Consider the following 17330-nt stretch of genomic DNA (forward strand, 5'->3'; position numbering starts at 1 on the left):
AAAGTAATAAAATATTTGTTTCTCTTGAGAATTTTAGATCTCTCACAGAAATATGAATTAAAAATATTTTTTTATTGATTTCAAAGAGGAAGAGAGAGGGACAGATGGGGACATTAATGATGAGAGAGAATCACTGATTGGCTGCCTCTTGCACACCTCCTACTAGGACTGAGCCTGCCACCGGGGCATGTGCCATGACCGGGAATCGAACCGGTAACCTCCTGGTTCATGGGACAATGCTCAACCACTAGGCCAAGCTGGCCGGACAGAAATGTGTTTTTATCTACTCATATTTCTAATGTAAAGCATGTCTAGTAGTATATTTAGAATATAGTATATTCTATTTATATAGCAGTACGTTTGACAGTATGTTTAGAATACAGTAAGGCTTTGATAAATAGTGGCATTTACTTATTTATTTTTCAGTTTTTGTTTAATTGCCAAATATGTGGTCCAATTTTGCTAGTCATATAGGGTCTGGAAAGCCGTGTATCAATCTGAGGTCTTATACTTTTTATTTCTGTCTTGTTTTTTTAAAAAATTAATTTAAAAATATTTCTTAGATGGTGCCTGAAGTTATTTACGGAAGCAGGCAGCTTGTAGGCATATAAATAAAATAAAATTAACATCTTAATATCTCCCACTGGTCCAAGTGTCTCAAAGTATGGCCCAAGGAACACCTCCACCAAAATCACCCCAGGCACTTGTTAGAAAGTAAAAACTATAAACACCTATGAGGTCAGACCTCTGGGAATGGAGGCCAGCAATTTATCTTTTAACAAACTCTCCAGGGAATTCTTATACAGTTCTCACTAAGGTTTAAGAGTCCCTGCACTAGACCATAAGCTTTTTGTATTGCTGTGCCTGGCACGTAGTATATATTCAGTAGTGCTTGTTTACTAAATGGATTAATGATGCTACTCGAGGTGTGAGGCAATGTATTTGAGAACTCAAAAAATCAAAATGTTCTATGCAAATGTAAGGCACTGCCATCTGTATCATTTTTGTTCATGATCTTAATCAACCTCTCAGCAGCATTTGCAGTTGACCACTCCCTCCTTGAAACACTTTCTTTTCCTATTTAAAAAGAAACAGCATTTTCTCCTCTTTTCCTTCCTATCTCAATGGTCTCTCCTCTGTGTCCGATGCTGGCTCTTCCTTTCCTGCTGACTCTGACCTGAGCCCCACTCTCTTCTCTAAATGTCCTTATCCGTGGCATTAAACTCACCTACGTGCCAGATACTTCCCTATCGATATTGCTGGCCCTGACCTCTCCCTAGAACACCAAACTCATACACCCAGCTGACTATTTGCTATCTCTACATCTTCCCATGAATGTCTATAGTTGCCGGGAGCCGGTCCATCCTTGCTGTTTCAAGGGACCTGGCATATATGGCATACGGTTCTTAATATGTTTGCTCACCTTCTTGGCGCTGTGTTTTAACCAAGGTCACCTCTCCGAGAAAGGTTGAATCCCCAGGTAGGGATTTTCCCCTGAAGTTAGGGAGGGAATAAAACCCCTCAACTAAGTGCCAGGCGGGTAATTAATCCCTTTAACTACGAACAATCATGCTTAAACTACATAATCTTTTCTCCCTGAAATGGAGATAAGAAACGCCCTAACCTTTGTAATAGAGATTGATAGGATTGAATCAACTGGTATAAATACAGTTGTAACAAGACAGAAACACTCAGAACTTAGAACACAGAACTCATGAGACAGAATTCAGAACACAGAACTTAGAACACAGAACTCAGGAGACAGAATTCAGAAGACAGAACCTACACGGAGCCTGGAGGCAAAGCCTGGCGAGAGAGCATGGCAGGGGATCCTGGACTGAACCTGACTGCGGAGATTGGCAGGAGAGTCTGACTAGAACCTGGTGACTGGACCTGCCTGGAGAACCTGGACAGAACCTGGCTGGAGATCCTAAGCAGAACCTCTCTGGAGATCGAGACCAGAACTTGGCTGGAGATCCTGGCTAGGCTGCTGATCAACTGAACGCTGTCTCCGTGTCATTCCTTCTTCACTGACTCCGTCCACGCCTTTGGGGACCCCTGGACCTGCTGGGGTTGGACCCCGGCATATAGTGTATATTTGTTGCTTATATTCTTATGTATGGCTTCTTCCCTGCCCAGGACTGGAATCTCTGTTCAGAGTTAAGGGAATTCAAACCATGTAAATCTTGTGAGAGACTGCTTCTCTTTTAAGAAATACAAAAAGACACATATTTGCTTCCCCAGCATTCCTGACAGCTAGCCCTGTGCCCTGGCTCAGTCAATCAAATCATTGAGGACTCTGGATAGTTAGCACTAGAAGCAGGGCAGTGAGGAACTAATTCTGTAGGTGCTAGTGGCAGGGATATTAGGGGTGCAAACTGCTGAATCCAACAGAAGGAGGCAACAGCAGTGTCCCCCCAGACTGGTCTGCAGTGAAATTCCGAGTTCCCCATCTCCCTATGGAACAGCCCATCTTCCAAGCTTGGTAAACTTAATTTCCTGGTGGTTCTGTAAGCTATCAAATAGTGTTTCAATAAGCAATTGTTTTCTGCTTACATAGCCAGTTGGTTTCTACTACCTGTTTGCCACTAACTATTGCCTGCAGAATTCTAATTCAATGTTCAATAGATATCTCAATATACAGGACATCCAACTTAAGTTCGCATAAACCTGCTGTTCCCGTTTTTCCAATATCAGTAAACTGTCATTTATCCAATTGCTCAGGCTAAAAATCTAGGTTATCATCCTTGATGTCTCCCCTTCTCCCTTAACCTTTTCCATATAATCTATTAGTATAGTCCCATCAACTCTACCTCTAAAACACATCCCCAGTGCATCCACTTCTCTCCTTCAATCACTACTGCCCTAGTCTAAGCTACTACTCTCCCCTACCTGGATTACTAGAACAACCTCCTAACGGCTCTCCCTGCTTCTACCCTTGCCGCCCCTACAATCTATTCTCCACAGCAAACCAAGATATTTTAAAAATACAAACCAGACCATGTCACTTTCCTGCCTAAAACCTTCAATGGCTTTTCCCCTTGAAGTTAAAATAAAACTCAAGCTCCTTCCCCTGATTTACAAAGGCCCTCGTGGTCTGCCTCTTGCCTGTCTCAGATTTCATGTCCTAACACTCCTGCTAAGTGGCAGCCACGTTGGACTATTTTCTGTGTCTTGATGATTCAAAGCTCTAGAAGGTCTTTCTATTGATTTCAGCATGCATGGCTCCTTTCTTCAGGTCTCAGCTTACATTCATTTGCTCAGTGAGGTCTTGCCTGATGACCCTCTAAAGCAGTGGTTCTCAACCTGTGGGTCGCGACGCCTTTGGCGGTCAAACGACCCTTTCACGGGGGTCGCCTAAGACCATCCTACATATCAGATATTTACATTACGATTCATAACAGTAGCAATATTACTGTTATGAAGTAGCAACGAAAATAATTTTATGGTTGGGTCACAACATGAGGAACTGTATTTAAAGGGCCAGAAGGTTGAGAACCACTGCTCTAAAGTATCTACTCAGTCATTCTTCATCACATCACACTGGTTAATTCTCTGCATAGCACTTGCTCTCTGATATTTTCTGAGAGCAGGAATCTTGGCTTCTCACTACTACATTCCTATTAATTTACAAATCTGTAATGTGTTATTGTTAGTAACAACATTCACTCATTCAAAATATTTTTGAGGACTGTTACCATTATTAACAACAATAAAAGCATACATTACCAATGAGAAAACGTCTGTTTAGCAAAGTTAAGTTGCCCATAGTCATACAGGTAACTGTGATAGAGCTAGGATTCAACGAAGACTATTAACTCCTCAGCCAACCCTCTGAAATTCTACCCCTCCACCTACTCAAATCTAGATTTTCTATGAACTCTCAGCTTATATTATAACCCTACATAAAGCCTTGCCTATTTTATCTAAAATCATATATCACATATGTAAATATCTCTATTGTCATATCATCAGCTGTGATTTCATGTTATCTGATTATAACTTAAGTGATTAGCAACTTAGGTTGCTTCTTTAGTAAAGACCCTGAGAAACCGTTCTACTGTACTAATTAGTGTGCTACTGTTTAATATTAATTAAGAGTAGTGATTCTCAGAGGCTAAAGAAGTAATATGAATCGGCTTATTCTCCTACCATTTCCCCATGGAAATGTTCCAATTGTACCTTTAGTTGACCTATATAACCTCAGAAGCTACCAAATATCTGAGATTTCTATACTCTCCTAATTGCTGTTAATTCATTCTTTCCAGTTGTGACCATCTCTGTTCTTACCTGGCCCTGAAATTACGTAATTCTGTTTCTATTCATTCACCTAATATAACTGCTTCTCATTGGTGATTTTTTAAAAAAATATATTTTATTGATTTTTTTACAGAGAGGAAGGGAGAGAGATAGAGAGTTAGAAACATGGATGAGAGAGAAACATCGATCAGCTGCCTCCTGCACATCTCCCACTGGGGATGTGCCCGCAACCCAGGTACATGCCCTTGACCGGAATCGAACCTGGGACTCCTCAGTCTGCAGGCTGACGCTCTATCCACTGAGCCAAACCGGTTTTGGCTCATTGGTGATTTTTTAGTTTAAATGATGGATGGACAAACTATGGCTTGCAGGCTCACTCTAATCTGCTACTTATTTTTACACACAAAGTTTTATAGAACACAGCCATGCTCATATTTATGTATAATCTATGCTGTTTGGCACTATAATGGCATAGTTGAATAGCTTCAACAAAGAACATACGCCTGCAAAGCCTAAAATATTTATTATCTATGGCATTACAGAAAATGTTTGCCAAACCGTGGTTTAGAGGAAGCAAAACTGAAAGCCAGAGTGGTAAAGTGATCTGTCCAAGATTCCACAGCTGGTAAGTAACAGAGGCAAAACCAGCCTGTTCATTTACATGGATTTTAATGTAAAGATTCTGAAAGTCATGGTACCACACAACAGTTTTAATTGACATCTCTGTAAGCTTCCTTGAGACTTTAGTAGTCTTATGTAAGCTCCTAGATAGCGTACCTCTACCCAATGGTAGGACAGTTTTTGGTAATTTGCAGGTTTTCACAATCAGAGTCTTCCAGAACACTGGAAGTTTTGTTGAAAGAGACAAAGCCAATAACAATGGCTTTATGAGCCTAAAACTAGTGCTAAATGGAATGACTATACAACAGCCCTACTTAATTACTAGGTGCCAGGCAGGTAACAAAGTCCATAAGTCAGTCTAATATGCATGCTATTAAAGGGAGTGATAAAGGCCTTGGCCCAAAATTAAAAACATTATTGTAAAGCCAACCAAACACAGCTTCAGGCAAGAATAGGATTTGACACCAAGCCACCAGCTTCTATCCCTGGACTATACCATCAATTCCTATAAATCTTAAAACGTCAAAATGTAAAATCTTAACCTTTAGATAACAAAATTTTAAACAAACTGATTTGCTCATTTCTTAAAGTTTTAAGAATAAAGTTCTCAAATAAACCACTCAAACGAAATCTTCTTACCCCCAGTAGCCTTACCTTCAACAACATACACCTTAGTCAAAGGAAAGTCAATACTCTTTGCCATTATTTCAATTTCTTGTTTAAGCTTTCCCTCAGGTAGAGGTGTGAATTTGTCAAATAAAGGGGCAATATAATCAGCATAGATTGTGACAAGCACCTGAAAAGTAAATGTCAGAACAACCTATGAACATGTTCTTAAAAAAACTACTCAATATACAGATTCAATTACATTGAAACAATTATGTGATCCTAACCTTGAGAGCAGGTACCTTATCTACTAGTATTTGTTCTGGTTTTCCCAGTCCCAAACCATACCAACTTCATCAATCTGTTTGACGAATTAAATCAGTATGAATAGTCTCAAAGTGGTAATAACTGAAAAGTCAAATGGTCCATTCAAAACTATCTTGGGAATTTCATAAGCCCATAAGAAGTTGGAATGCTGCCTTTTAAAGTAACCATGACAGATCTGAAGTCTTTGCTAAAAAATTACTAGCACCTGACTGTGTGCTGTCTTATTTGGTTGGTCAGCTAAAATTAATTACCTACAGTTCACAACTGTACACTTGGTTGAAACAGCACTTCTTTAAGTATTTTGGAAGCATTTCCTCTCACTTCGTTTGCCATTCAACAGATATTTGTAAATCCAACTAGTGCCCATTTTCTAATCTTGATCCCACCAGTGGGAAGTGAAGTAATGAGCATCACGCTAATTCAGATTAAAATAAACCTGCTCATTGGTGGAGTTAAGAGATGACAGATGATATTTTCTAGGGGCTGTCAACAGACAATTTTCATTGTGTTGTAGTGTTTGTGTTGTGAAACAGTTTAGAATGTGGGAAGGAGAAGAGGAAAAGAAGATGTGAATGAGGGAAAATGAAGGGGGATGAGAGAAAAAGGGAGGAAGAAGGAAGAGAGGAGAGAAGTAATGGGGAGAAAAGCAGAAGGGGAAGGTAGGAAGAAGAGGGGGAAAGGAGGGAGGAAGGAACAGAGAAGGGAGAAGGAAGAGAGAGAAAAGGGAGAAAGGAGGAAGGAAAAAGCAGAGGAAGAAAGCAAAGAAAAACCAGGTACATTTATGCTTTCTTCTTGTCCCTCTTCAATCTATTCTCTTCAAAACAGCCATGATTTTTAGGCAACGGAGCTCAGTCAAGAGTCATTAAATTACCAAAGTGTGTCATCCATTCTGGTGGCAACTCATAAATGCATAGCCCAAAATTGCCTGACAACTGGATCATTAAAAGTAACAACTAGCTTCTAGGATCTGTAAAAGTCAACATAAGGAGAAGAAAATCTGTCAGAGTCAATTCTCCTATTTTTATAACCAAAAGCAGAAACCAACAAGGGAATTTATGAGCACTTATGTGTATTTTATCTGCTTCTTAATAACTGTTTACATGCTAATGAAGACTATACCATAATTACCCCACTAAGGAAATTTGTAAAAAACATGAAACAAAAGTTTTACTCACCAGAGAAACAGCTAATGTGAATAGCCAGGCGTAAATAAAAAAATAGTCACCCCCAATTTTAATAATGTAAAGTAGAAGTGAAGACACAGGCAATAAAATGCACTGAGTCACAATAAATTTTTTGATTGCATCTTTCATGAAGAACCCCAAAGTCTGAAAAAAGAAAACATCACAAGAAACTGAGAAACTGCTATTAAATAACTAATTAATGAATATAAAGGATACATTATTAAAGTAAATTCAAAAATTAAAAGGCAGTAACACTATATTATATGACACTAGATAACCCAAGACAATAACTAAATGTCTTACATTCTACAGTTTAAAATAAACTCATTTAAATGTCAGCTGAAAAGCATTAGACATTAGAGTGCTAGAAGAGCTTATGGCAAGACTTTAAAGTACAATCTTTGCCACATGCAGTTCCCTTTTTTCTCAACTAATTCATGCTCTACAACAGCAAATTATGAGCACAAAAGGTCTTCACATTTAAGAGAGAGCACTTGCATTTTCTATTATACCTGTTGATTGAAACCATGTTTTTCTTCTATCACAAAAGTATTATAAAGACTCCATGGCAAACCAGTCAATGCACTGAAAAGTGTAGCCATCAGCAGAAACACCAAAGACTGAGTGATCTAAAGACAAGAAGGAAAAACAAAACAAAACATGGCAGTTTTTATAGTGTAATATTAATTCATTCTTAAAATGAATTTTTAGTGAACAAATTGATAAGCAATTGCTGAGTACCTACTAGATCTCAAGCAATGTGTCTGATTCTATGGCTAATACAAGGTCTGAAACATCATCTATAACCCTCAACGTTTACTTCTTAGAGAAGGAGGCAAAAAAACCCAATTCCTCTTTTCTTACACAGGCACTGTATGAAGTTACCTAAAGGCATATAAACAGTTGAAAGATTTGGAAATGCCATAGGCAGCAAAATATCAGACATATGTCATAGCACTATCTTTACCAATACATCTCCTAGGACAATGGAAACTAAGGAGAAAAATCAACAAATGGGACTACATCAAAATAAAGAGCTTCTGCACTGCAAAGAAACCATCAACAAAACAAGAGAGCCCAAAGCATGGGAGAACGTATTTGCCAATGTTACATTTGATAAGGGTTTAATCTCCAAAGTTTATAGGGAACTCACACAACTTAACAAAAGGAAGATAAACAATCCAATCAAAAAATGGGCAAAGGACCTAAATAGACACTTTTCGAAAGTGGACGCACAGAAGGCCAAGAGACATATGAAAACATGCTCAAAGTCACTAATCATCCTTGAGATGCAAATTAAAATGACAATGAGGTACCATTTCACACTTGTCAGAATGGCTATCATCAACAAATCAACAAACGACAAGTGCTGGCGAGGATGTGGAGAAAAAGGAATCTTTGTACACTGCTGGTGGGAATGCAGGCTGGTGCAGCCACTGTGAAAAACAGTATGGAGTTTCCTCAAAAAATTAAAAATGTAACTCCCATTTGACCCAGTAATCCCACTTCTAGAAATATAGCCCAAGAACTCAGAAACACCAATCAGAAAGAATATATGCACCCCTTTGTTCATAGCAGCATAATTTACAATAGCTAAGATTTGGAAACAGCCTAAGTGCCCATCAGCAGATGAGTGGATTAGAAAACTGTGGTACATCTACACAATGGAATACTATGCTGCTGTAAAAAAGAAAAAAACTCTTACCATTTGCAACAGCATGGATGAACCTGGAGAGCATTATGCTAAGCAAAATAAGCCAGTCGGAGAAAGATAAATATCACATGATCTCACTCATTTGTAGAATATAAGGAACAACATAAACTGATGAACAAAAATAGATAGACACAGAAGCATCGAACAGACCGTCAAACCTTAGAGGGAAGGCAGGGGAGGGTGGGGGTGTGAGGTATGAGATCAACCAAAGGACTTGTATCCATGCATATGAGCATGACCAATGGACACAGACAATAGGGGGGTGGGGGCATGTGCTGGGGGTGGGAGCAGGCGGGAAGAGGTCAATGGGGGAAAAAGGAGACTTATGTAAAACTTTCAACAATAAAGAATTTTAAAAAAAAAGATTTGTAAAACAAGACATTTGCTTGTCTATAATCTTCTGAAACATCCCCCATTCTCTCTAGTTTATCAACAAATCTTAATAATCAATATAAAAAATGATGATTGTTTTGAGCTTTATAATTTTTGGCTATCTCATACTGTCAGTTCTAAATATGTAAGGATATGAAAAAATAAACTAATATTTATTTAGTATACTATTATTTATTTAAATTGTATTTTTATTGATTTCAGAGAGGAAGGGAGAGGGAGAGGGAGAGAGAGAGAGAAGCATCAATGATGAGAGAGAATCATTGATTGGGGGCTTCCTTCATGCCCCCTACTGGGGATAAAGCCGGAAACTCAGGCATGTGGCCAGTTCCGGAATTGAACCATGATCTCCTGATTCATAGGTCAATGCTTAACCACTGAGGCACAATGGCCGGGCTAGTATACTATAACTGAAACCATTAGAAACATTAAGAATTAGTGTTTGCCCGGCCAGAGTGACTCAGTGGTTGAGCAGCGACCCATGAACCAAGAGGTCACCGGTTTGATTCCCGGTCAGGGCACATGCCCGGGTTTCGGGCTCAATCCACTGCAGGGGGTGTGTAGGAGGCAGCTGATCAATGTTTCTATCTCTTTATCCCTCTCTCACTTAAAAAAAAATCAATAAAAACATATTAAAAAAAAGAATTAGTGTTTTATTTCTTTGTAAAAAACTTAAGAGTAGTTTGAACAATGCTCGCCTTCTTGTTGTGTAACTTACGTATGGAAATGGCACCTTTTCTCTGTCTTGATAAATTGTTATACTCCTCTCAAAGTTTACATCAGCTTCGAACATTTTAACATTTTACTATTTGAGCTTTCAATGTCATAAAATATCACTGAGGCCTTTTAATGTGGCAGTTTTTTGCCAGTCACACTAAGTCTGGGACATAATCCTTTCTGTCAAAGCCACTTTCCTCATTTATACCAGTAAGGCCACCTTCACTAAGTTCCTCTGGCCGCAGACCTAAATCTGTCTAATGGTAGCAGGGGCAGCATTCCCAGGGCCAGCTATTTCTTCTGTAACTCCCCATATGTCAGATTTGAACTTCACTTCCGTGTTATCATTTTTCATTTCTTTGCTACACTTTTATCTTTGTTGACCAATTCCTTTTCAATTACCCATTTAAAAAAAATGTTAGGTGGATATATATCCATTTTAAAAAAATGTCAGGAGGCAACACAATGCATACTTAGAATAATTGATAACAGCTGTGCAATGACCAATCACTGACATACTTTGGAAAAAGGGAGGTGATTGGTCACTGATGACAATGAGAATCTGTTATTTGCAAGTGACCTGTGGACTAAAGAGCTAGCAAGGAAGTTTGTACTTTATGTGATTACTTATATAATATACTATGGTAACTGAAATTTGAACCATGTTTTTAAGGTACTGGTGTTATTTAACTAAACTGTGTAACTGAAATTTGTATATATCAGAACTGTGCAAAGGATGGACAACCAATACCACACAGCCATCAAAGAGAACAAAGATCACCCTGGATCAGTGGCTCAGAGGTTTGATCCCCATTTGAGGCAAGGGTGGGAAGCGACCGATCAATGTTTCTCTCTCTTTCTCTCTCTCTCTTTTAAATCAGTAAAAGTATATCCTCCGGTGAAGATTAAAATTTAAAAAAATACCCACACCCACACACCCAGAACAAAGATCTGTATATAAGAACAAGAAGAGATAACCAAAAGATGTTAAATCCAAAAATAATATATTAGAATATGTATATAGAGTGTGTTCATTCATTCAACAAATATTTATGGAATACCTACTCTGTGACTGGCATTTTCTAGGCACTAGTGACATAGCAATGAAGAATACAGGGGGTGGCAAAAGTACGTTTACAATTGTAAAACAAATACAATAATTAATAAATAATAATATAAAAATAAACTTTCATGTACTCACAATTATAAACCTACTTTTGCCCACACCTGTATATATAAGGTCTCTGTCTCCTTAGAACTTTAAATTCTTGTCAGGGCGATAAAAAGAAAACAAACAAGATTACTGCAATAGTGGTAAGTGGCTTTATATAGAAAATAAAATAGCCCAGCCAGTGTGGTTCAGTGGTTGAGCACTGACCTATGAACTGGGAGATTGTGGCTGGATTCTGGTCAGGGCACATGCCAGGGTTGTGGGCTCAATCCCCAGTGGGGGGCCTGCAAGAGGCAGCCAATCAGTGATTCTCTCTCATCACTGATGTTTCTATCTCCCTCTCCCTTTCTTCCTGAAACCAATAAAAATACATTTAAAAAGAAGAGACCTTAAAAGAATTTGGCTGCTTTAGAAAAGGGACATAAGATGAGCTGAATTAAAGTCCAAGGTACCTATATATGTAGAAGAGACCCATCATTTCAAAAAGGAACCAGGAAAGAGGGAATAGACTTGGAAATTTCTAAGGAAAAGTCAGGAAGCAGTGTCTCAACATCCTTACAGGCGGGCAATCTCAGGTTTAAGGCTCTGCCTTCAACTGGAGTTCCTGCAAGAGTGGGCAGACAAACCAAGCAGCTCAATGGAGACTGTAAGATACACACTCTGTCTTTGTCTGAAGTATCTGCTAAGTTATGTGGCACAGAGTACCTGCTTAGTGTAGGTTCAACAAAACACATGCTTTCCCATTCATTGCTGAGTTGTTCCTGAGAAGCAGCTGCCTAACCAGAGACTACATTACTCAGCTCCCTTGTGTCTGAGATTAAATGAGTGGTTCACCTACAAAATGTGCAAAGGACAGGTATCATTTCAGAGCCACGGAAGCTAAGAAAAGGATGTACGTACCTCATATTCTGGTCCAAAGCCAGCATAGCCACAAAATCGTCCAGAAAGTCTCCAGAGATAAGGGATTCCTCCAAAGAGAAGAATAAGCTATAAAACAAAGCATACCTTGCTCACATTTGAGCTGTACTAGAAACCATCATGGTATAGAGAAAAAATGACCTGTCTTATTTAGGATAAAATACACATTTAGATGAATATAAACCAATTGAGATACTAAATTTAGACTGTTAAAAGGTATTTGCCTGTACATTTTATATGGGTGAATTGTGTAATATGTGAATTATCTATAATAATAAAAGTGTAATATGCTAATTAGACTGGATGTCCTTCCGGATGTTTTTCCAGACGTGGCTGTGAAGGAGGGATCCAGGCAGCCACTTGGGCTGCGAGGGAGGGATCTAGGCAGCCGCCATGGCTGCAAAGGTCTACTCTTGCACGAATTTCGTGCATCAGGTCTCTAGTATCTCAATAAAGCTGTTTAAAGAAAAAGAAGCCCTAGCTGGTTTGGCTCAGTGGATAGAGTGTTGGCCTGCGGACTGAAAGGTCCCAGGTTCGATTCTGGTCAAGGGCACATGCGTAGGTTGCGGGCTCGATCCCCAGTATGGGGCATGCAGGAGGCAGCTGATCAATGATTCTCTCTCTCATCGCTGATGTTTCTATCTCTCTCTTCCTCTCCTTTCCTCTCTGAAATCAATAAAAATATATTAAAAAACAAAGAAAACTTTTGCCAAGACCGTAACAAAGGCTTTCTGAATCAGGAAACAAACTTAGAATGGCTAAGCAATTGTCCAAAATCCCACTGCTACTGAGTGACAGAAATGGACTGAACCAGGCTTTATGACTCCATAACTGGCTTTTCCTAAAAAAACAACAAAAACAAACACCACACACACACAAAAAAACCCCACCTCTTCAGCCAGGACAAAGTATTAGTATTGGTATAAGTGGAGAGTCCTGTCCACTTATCAAATTGGGACAGAATGGAATCTCTGTACCTTCTCCAGGTAAGAAGGTGAATCCTGAGGTAGGAGTCAGGGTTTCATAGGAGGCCCCTTTCTCAGCACACCCTTTGTCTTGGGCAGATAAAGTGAACACAGATATTCACTAAATCACTTGGACATTTGAGTGAGGAAGCTCTTAAAATCTGAGAATACATGCTGAAGAAACACGATTTCCCACAACAGATACAAGTTTGTGAAACTCATTTGATCAAGAGGCATCAATTTATTGTTTTCTTTTGTGGAGTCTCAGGAGTACAATGATCACTTTTTGGTTAGAAGCACAATATCTCACCAGTTCCTTGTGCTTTGAGGGTTTGAGGCACTATAATATATAGTTTATGGGTATCCTCCCAATCTACTTTGCTTTTTTATCTATGAATCTATAAATAATATCATGGTTTACACATGCTTTTTAAGAATGTATATAAATGACATCATACAATACAACCTGCCTTTTACACTCTACATTTTTTTAGATCCATCCTTGGTTAGTGTTAACTTTATTCAGCATTATCAGCTATTCTCTAAAGTATTTATACCAAATTATGCTCCCATCAGCATTACCTGAGTGTTCCTGTTTCCCCACAATCTCACTCACAGTTGATCCCATCCATCTTTTAGGTTTTTACAAGTATACTGGGTTGGTTTAATACCAGGGATTTCAAATATGACCTCTGGACAGTAGCATCACCTGGGAATATGTTAGAAATGCAAATTCTCAGGCTCTACCCCAGAACTACTGAATCAGAAACTGGAAATGGGGCCCAGCAGTCTCCAGATAAATCTGATATACACCCAAATTTGAAAAACACCATTTTAATCAATTGCTTTTAAAGGCTCCATTAGCTCTATGTCCAGCTATTTCCACTTTACAATAACTAACTCAATCATAGGTGTAAACCCTATTTTCCCAAAAGACATGCTTTGGCATCAATGCATGGCATATGTTCCACTTGCTGAATTAATCGACTTGGGATGGCATTTCTTTCATCCTATTTTCCATACTAATAAATAATACAGAATTAAGGATTTATAATGCCTTTGGTGAAGAGCTGAAACACTTATAATTAAAAGTCCAGCTTTTCAGTAAGTACCAAGGGTAGCTTTAATATGAACTTTGAGTGCATCTATGAATGCATTTGGGTACTGCTGTTGCAACCTTGTTTAGTATACTCTGTGGAATGAAAAACAAAGTACAGTGAACAGTAAACCTTCTCTATACTGATACTCTCCCTGAGCATGCTCCTGGGATATCCTATAAAAAGAACTAATGATCTCAGCAATAATAAGTCCAGTGCTTTTATAATTATTTCACTGAAGTTTTGAAAAGCAGGCAGGGCAAGAGCACAGTCATCTCTGTTTTATAAACCAGGCAACTGAAATTCAGAGAGGTTGAAGTAATTTGCCTAAAGAAACCCAATGCTAAGTAATTGCTGTGTGAAGCACTGTACTAGGTATTTCATTTACATTATCTTACTAGTCCTTGCCATAAACCACGTGCAACACGGTTTAATATCTATCTACTTCTCATCTTAAAGAGGAGGAAAAAGGCTCAAAGAGGATAAACTACTCACCCCAAAACACGCAGAAATTAAAGAAGCAACAATTTGAACTTTTCTACTCTGCCCTACGCTACTCCTCAGCCATTCCATTCTTGAGAGGGCTCCTTCCTGACATCTATGAGATGTGAGGAGTGTCTCAGAGAGGCTGGACATTTCCTCTCTGGGGGCTGTCACCTATGGGTGAACAGTGGCACCTGTGGGTACACAAGGCCTCTGCTTATGTTCCCTCAGGTAAAAAATACCAAGGCAAAAAAAAGAGTCTAAGCTAATCTTTGTACTAAAGCATATAAGCCTATTGATTTTAATCAACACAAAACAGGAATTAATGAACTTGTTTTCAAACAGAACAGGATTTCAAAGTAACACAAAATGCTCCCTATCTCATGGCAAATGTAGCTGCTAATTCCCCCAGGAGAAATAGCACATTCATGTTGCAGTCCCTAGAGCTTCAAGAATGGTTTCTTCAATGTAATTTTAAAGACTCAGAAGAGCAGCGTTTGAAACCCATTCTCCCATTTACTCGTGTTACTTAGCCATTAAATGGGCAAGCCATTTAATTTCTCTGAGCCTTCACTTTCTCAGCCATAAAAAGTGAATAATGCCTATACTTTCTACCAGAGACTGTTGTAAACATCAAACAAAACAATAAATATGAAAACAATATACGAAATGAAAAATCACTACCCATACAACTATTTTTTTTAATATATTTTATTGATTTTTTTACAGAGAGGAAGGGAGAGGGATAGAGAGTTAGAAACATTGATGAGAGAGAAACATCAATCAGCAGCTGCCTCCTGCACGCCCCACACTGGGGATCCAGCCTGCAACCAAGGTACATGCCCCTGACCGGAATCGAACTCGGGACCCTTCAGTCCGCAGGCCGACACCATATCCACTGAGCCAAACCAGTCAGGGCTACCCATACAACTATTATAATGACTATTACTGTTCCCACCTTTCGCCCATCAGTACTGCTTCTAGCTTGAGCCACAGCAGATTACAGAGCTCTCATTCTGGTTGTACTCTCCCTACCTCTATCATCTCCTAGCAAACTGAACCACTCCCATGTCACCAACGGTAACCATCAAGCTACTACCCAGCACCACAAACCCCTTCCCCTCTGACAGCTGTCAGTCTCTTCTTTATGAGTATCTATGAGTCTGTTTCTATTTTGTTTGTTAGTTTATTTTGTTCATTAGGTTCCACATATAATTGAAATCATAACAGTTACATTTCTGCCTCTTTTGCTTCACACCTATTCTATCAATAACAAAGATCAGAAAAAAAATTCTCGGATCTGTAGATGTATTTATGTTACAAAAATATAAAAAGGAAAACAAACATTACAAAGTATTAAACGGCCCAGCCAGCATGGCTCAGTGGTTGAGCGTCGACCTATGAACCAGGGGGTCACTGGGTTCGATTCCCGGTCAGGGCACATGCCCAGGTTGTGGGCTCGATCCCAGGAGGCAGTCGATCAATGATTCACTCTCATTGATTTCTCCCTCTGTCTCTCTCTCCTTCCCTTCTTTTCTTAAATCAATAAAAAAATATATTTTAAAAAGTATTAAACAATTTGATAGTCTCTTCAAGAAGTAAATTACTCACAGTGCCTTCAATCTCTGAATAGAGTCCTGACCAGAAGCTGAAGGTACTTTTATCCAGCTGATACAGTCGAGATTTCTCAAACGTTTCTGAATCTATGATCTGTCCTAATTCCATTGGTACATGAGTTGTTGTTTTATATATCCGTCTCTGAAATATTTTGAAAAAAACAAAACACTTTAATGAAACAGTCAAACCAACTCATTTTTATTACACTAGTCATTTATGATCAAACATTGAATGGTTTATAATGTTAATTTGTCACGCAAGCCTGCTGAATTGCTTTATACATACACAAAGAATATATTTGATCAAGCACATTGTCTACTAAAACAACTGTGCAGAAAAGTAAAAGAACAAGAGAATCTGAGGCTAGCTGACTATGTAAGATTAAAATCAGGGTTGTTATCATACTTCAGCTTGCATATGTAAACCAAAACTGTAACTTCACAAATGATACCATTCATTTCAGGAATAACATATATCCTATAATACAAAAAACAAATTCATGGGAAGGACAAGGAACCAAATATGCTAACCATGAGTATTAACAGATATTGTGGCTAGTAACTAAATTTGGTCCAAGCAGCCAAATTAAGGGAAATTTGAGGAATAACAGATACAAACATTATCAGGTCTTCAAGAAAGACCAATTTTCTCGTTAAACCAAATGCTAAAAGATACTTTAAGCCCATGGGACATAATACAAGGAACAGATACCAAACGATATAATGGACAGAATCTTCTACAGTGGTTTTATGACAAATGGCTTCTCTATTTATTGTTATGCATTTTACCAAACCTTCAGTAAAAGGCACTACATGAAAGCATAACTGAGTAAAGAAGACACTATAGAAAAGCAGTAACTGAAATAGGCTTATTATTAAATAAGACGGAGCGATGTTCCAAACCCATCCCCAATTTGGATACTACATATTGTGAGCTTCCTTTCAGCAAAGTACCTTCTCTAGGCGAACAAGACTCTGAACTAATGAAGCTGTCCAAAGAGCTATTAGGTCAGAGAAACTAATGCTATTCATATTAATGCCTCTTTGAACATTCTGGATTGAAAGAAGAGATCAAGATATAACCCAAACACTGACAGATATAGAAAAATTAAATTTTCCAATTTAAAGATTCATGCAGAATGTCAAATGAGAGGAGAAATTTGCAGAGGAAAAAGACTGTAACGCTCAAGAAAAGAAAGGTTTTCATAGCCATCCTGGCAGACACAATTCGGCAACAACACAGAAGAATGTAGGTAAAGCG

At 38.6% G+C, this 17330-nt stretch overlaps 1 protein-coding gene across 2 annotated transcripts in view; it reads right to left on the reverse strand.

Annotated features, from left to right (window-relative positions):
- The window catches only part of ZMPSTE24 (zinc metallopeptidase STE24), a 35697-nt gene that overhangs the window by 17425 nt on the left and 942 nt on the right, over nucleotides 1-17330 (reverse strand). Inside the window, exons 2-6 of one of the 2 annotated variants that reach the window (XM_059690052.1) lie at nucleotides 16065-16211; nucleotides 11891-11977; nucleotides 7511-7627; nucleotides 6990-7142; nucleotides 5536-5677 (exon numbers count right to left, since the gene is read on the reverse strand). In XM_059690052.1, the coding sequence (XP_059546035.1) occupies nucleotides 5536-5677; nucleotides 6990-7142; nucleotides 7511-7627; nucleotides 11891-11977; nucleotides 16065-16211 (646 nt within the window). The remainder of the gene's footprint in view (nucleotides 1-5535; nucleotides 5678-6989; nucleotides 7143-7510; nucleotides 7628-11890; nucleotides 11978-16064; nucleotides 16212-17330) is intronic. The other variant, XM_059690053.1, reaches the window with a different exon arrangement.

This window comes from Myotis daubentonii, chromosome 3 (assembly GCF_963259705.1).
Source record: "Myotis daubentonii chromosome 3, mMyoDau2.1, whole genome shotgun sequence".
Taxonomy (NCBI): domain Eukaryota; kingdom Metazoa; phylum Chordata; class Mammalia; order Chiroptera; family Vespertilionidae; genus Myotis; species Myotis daubentonii.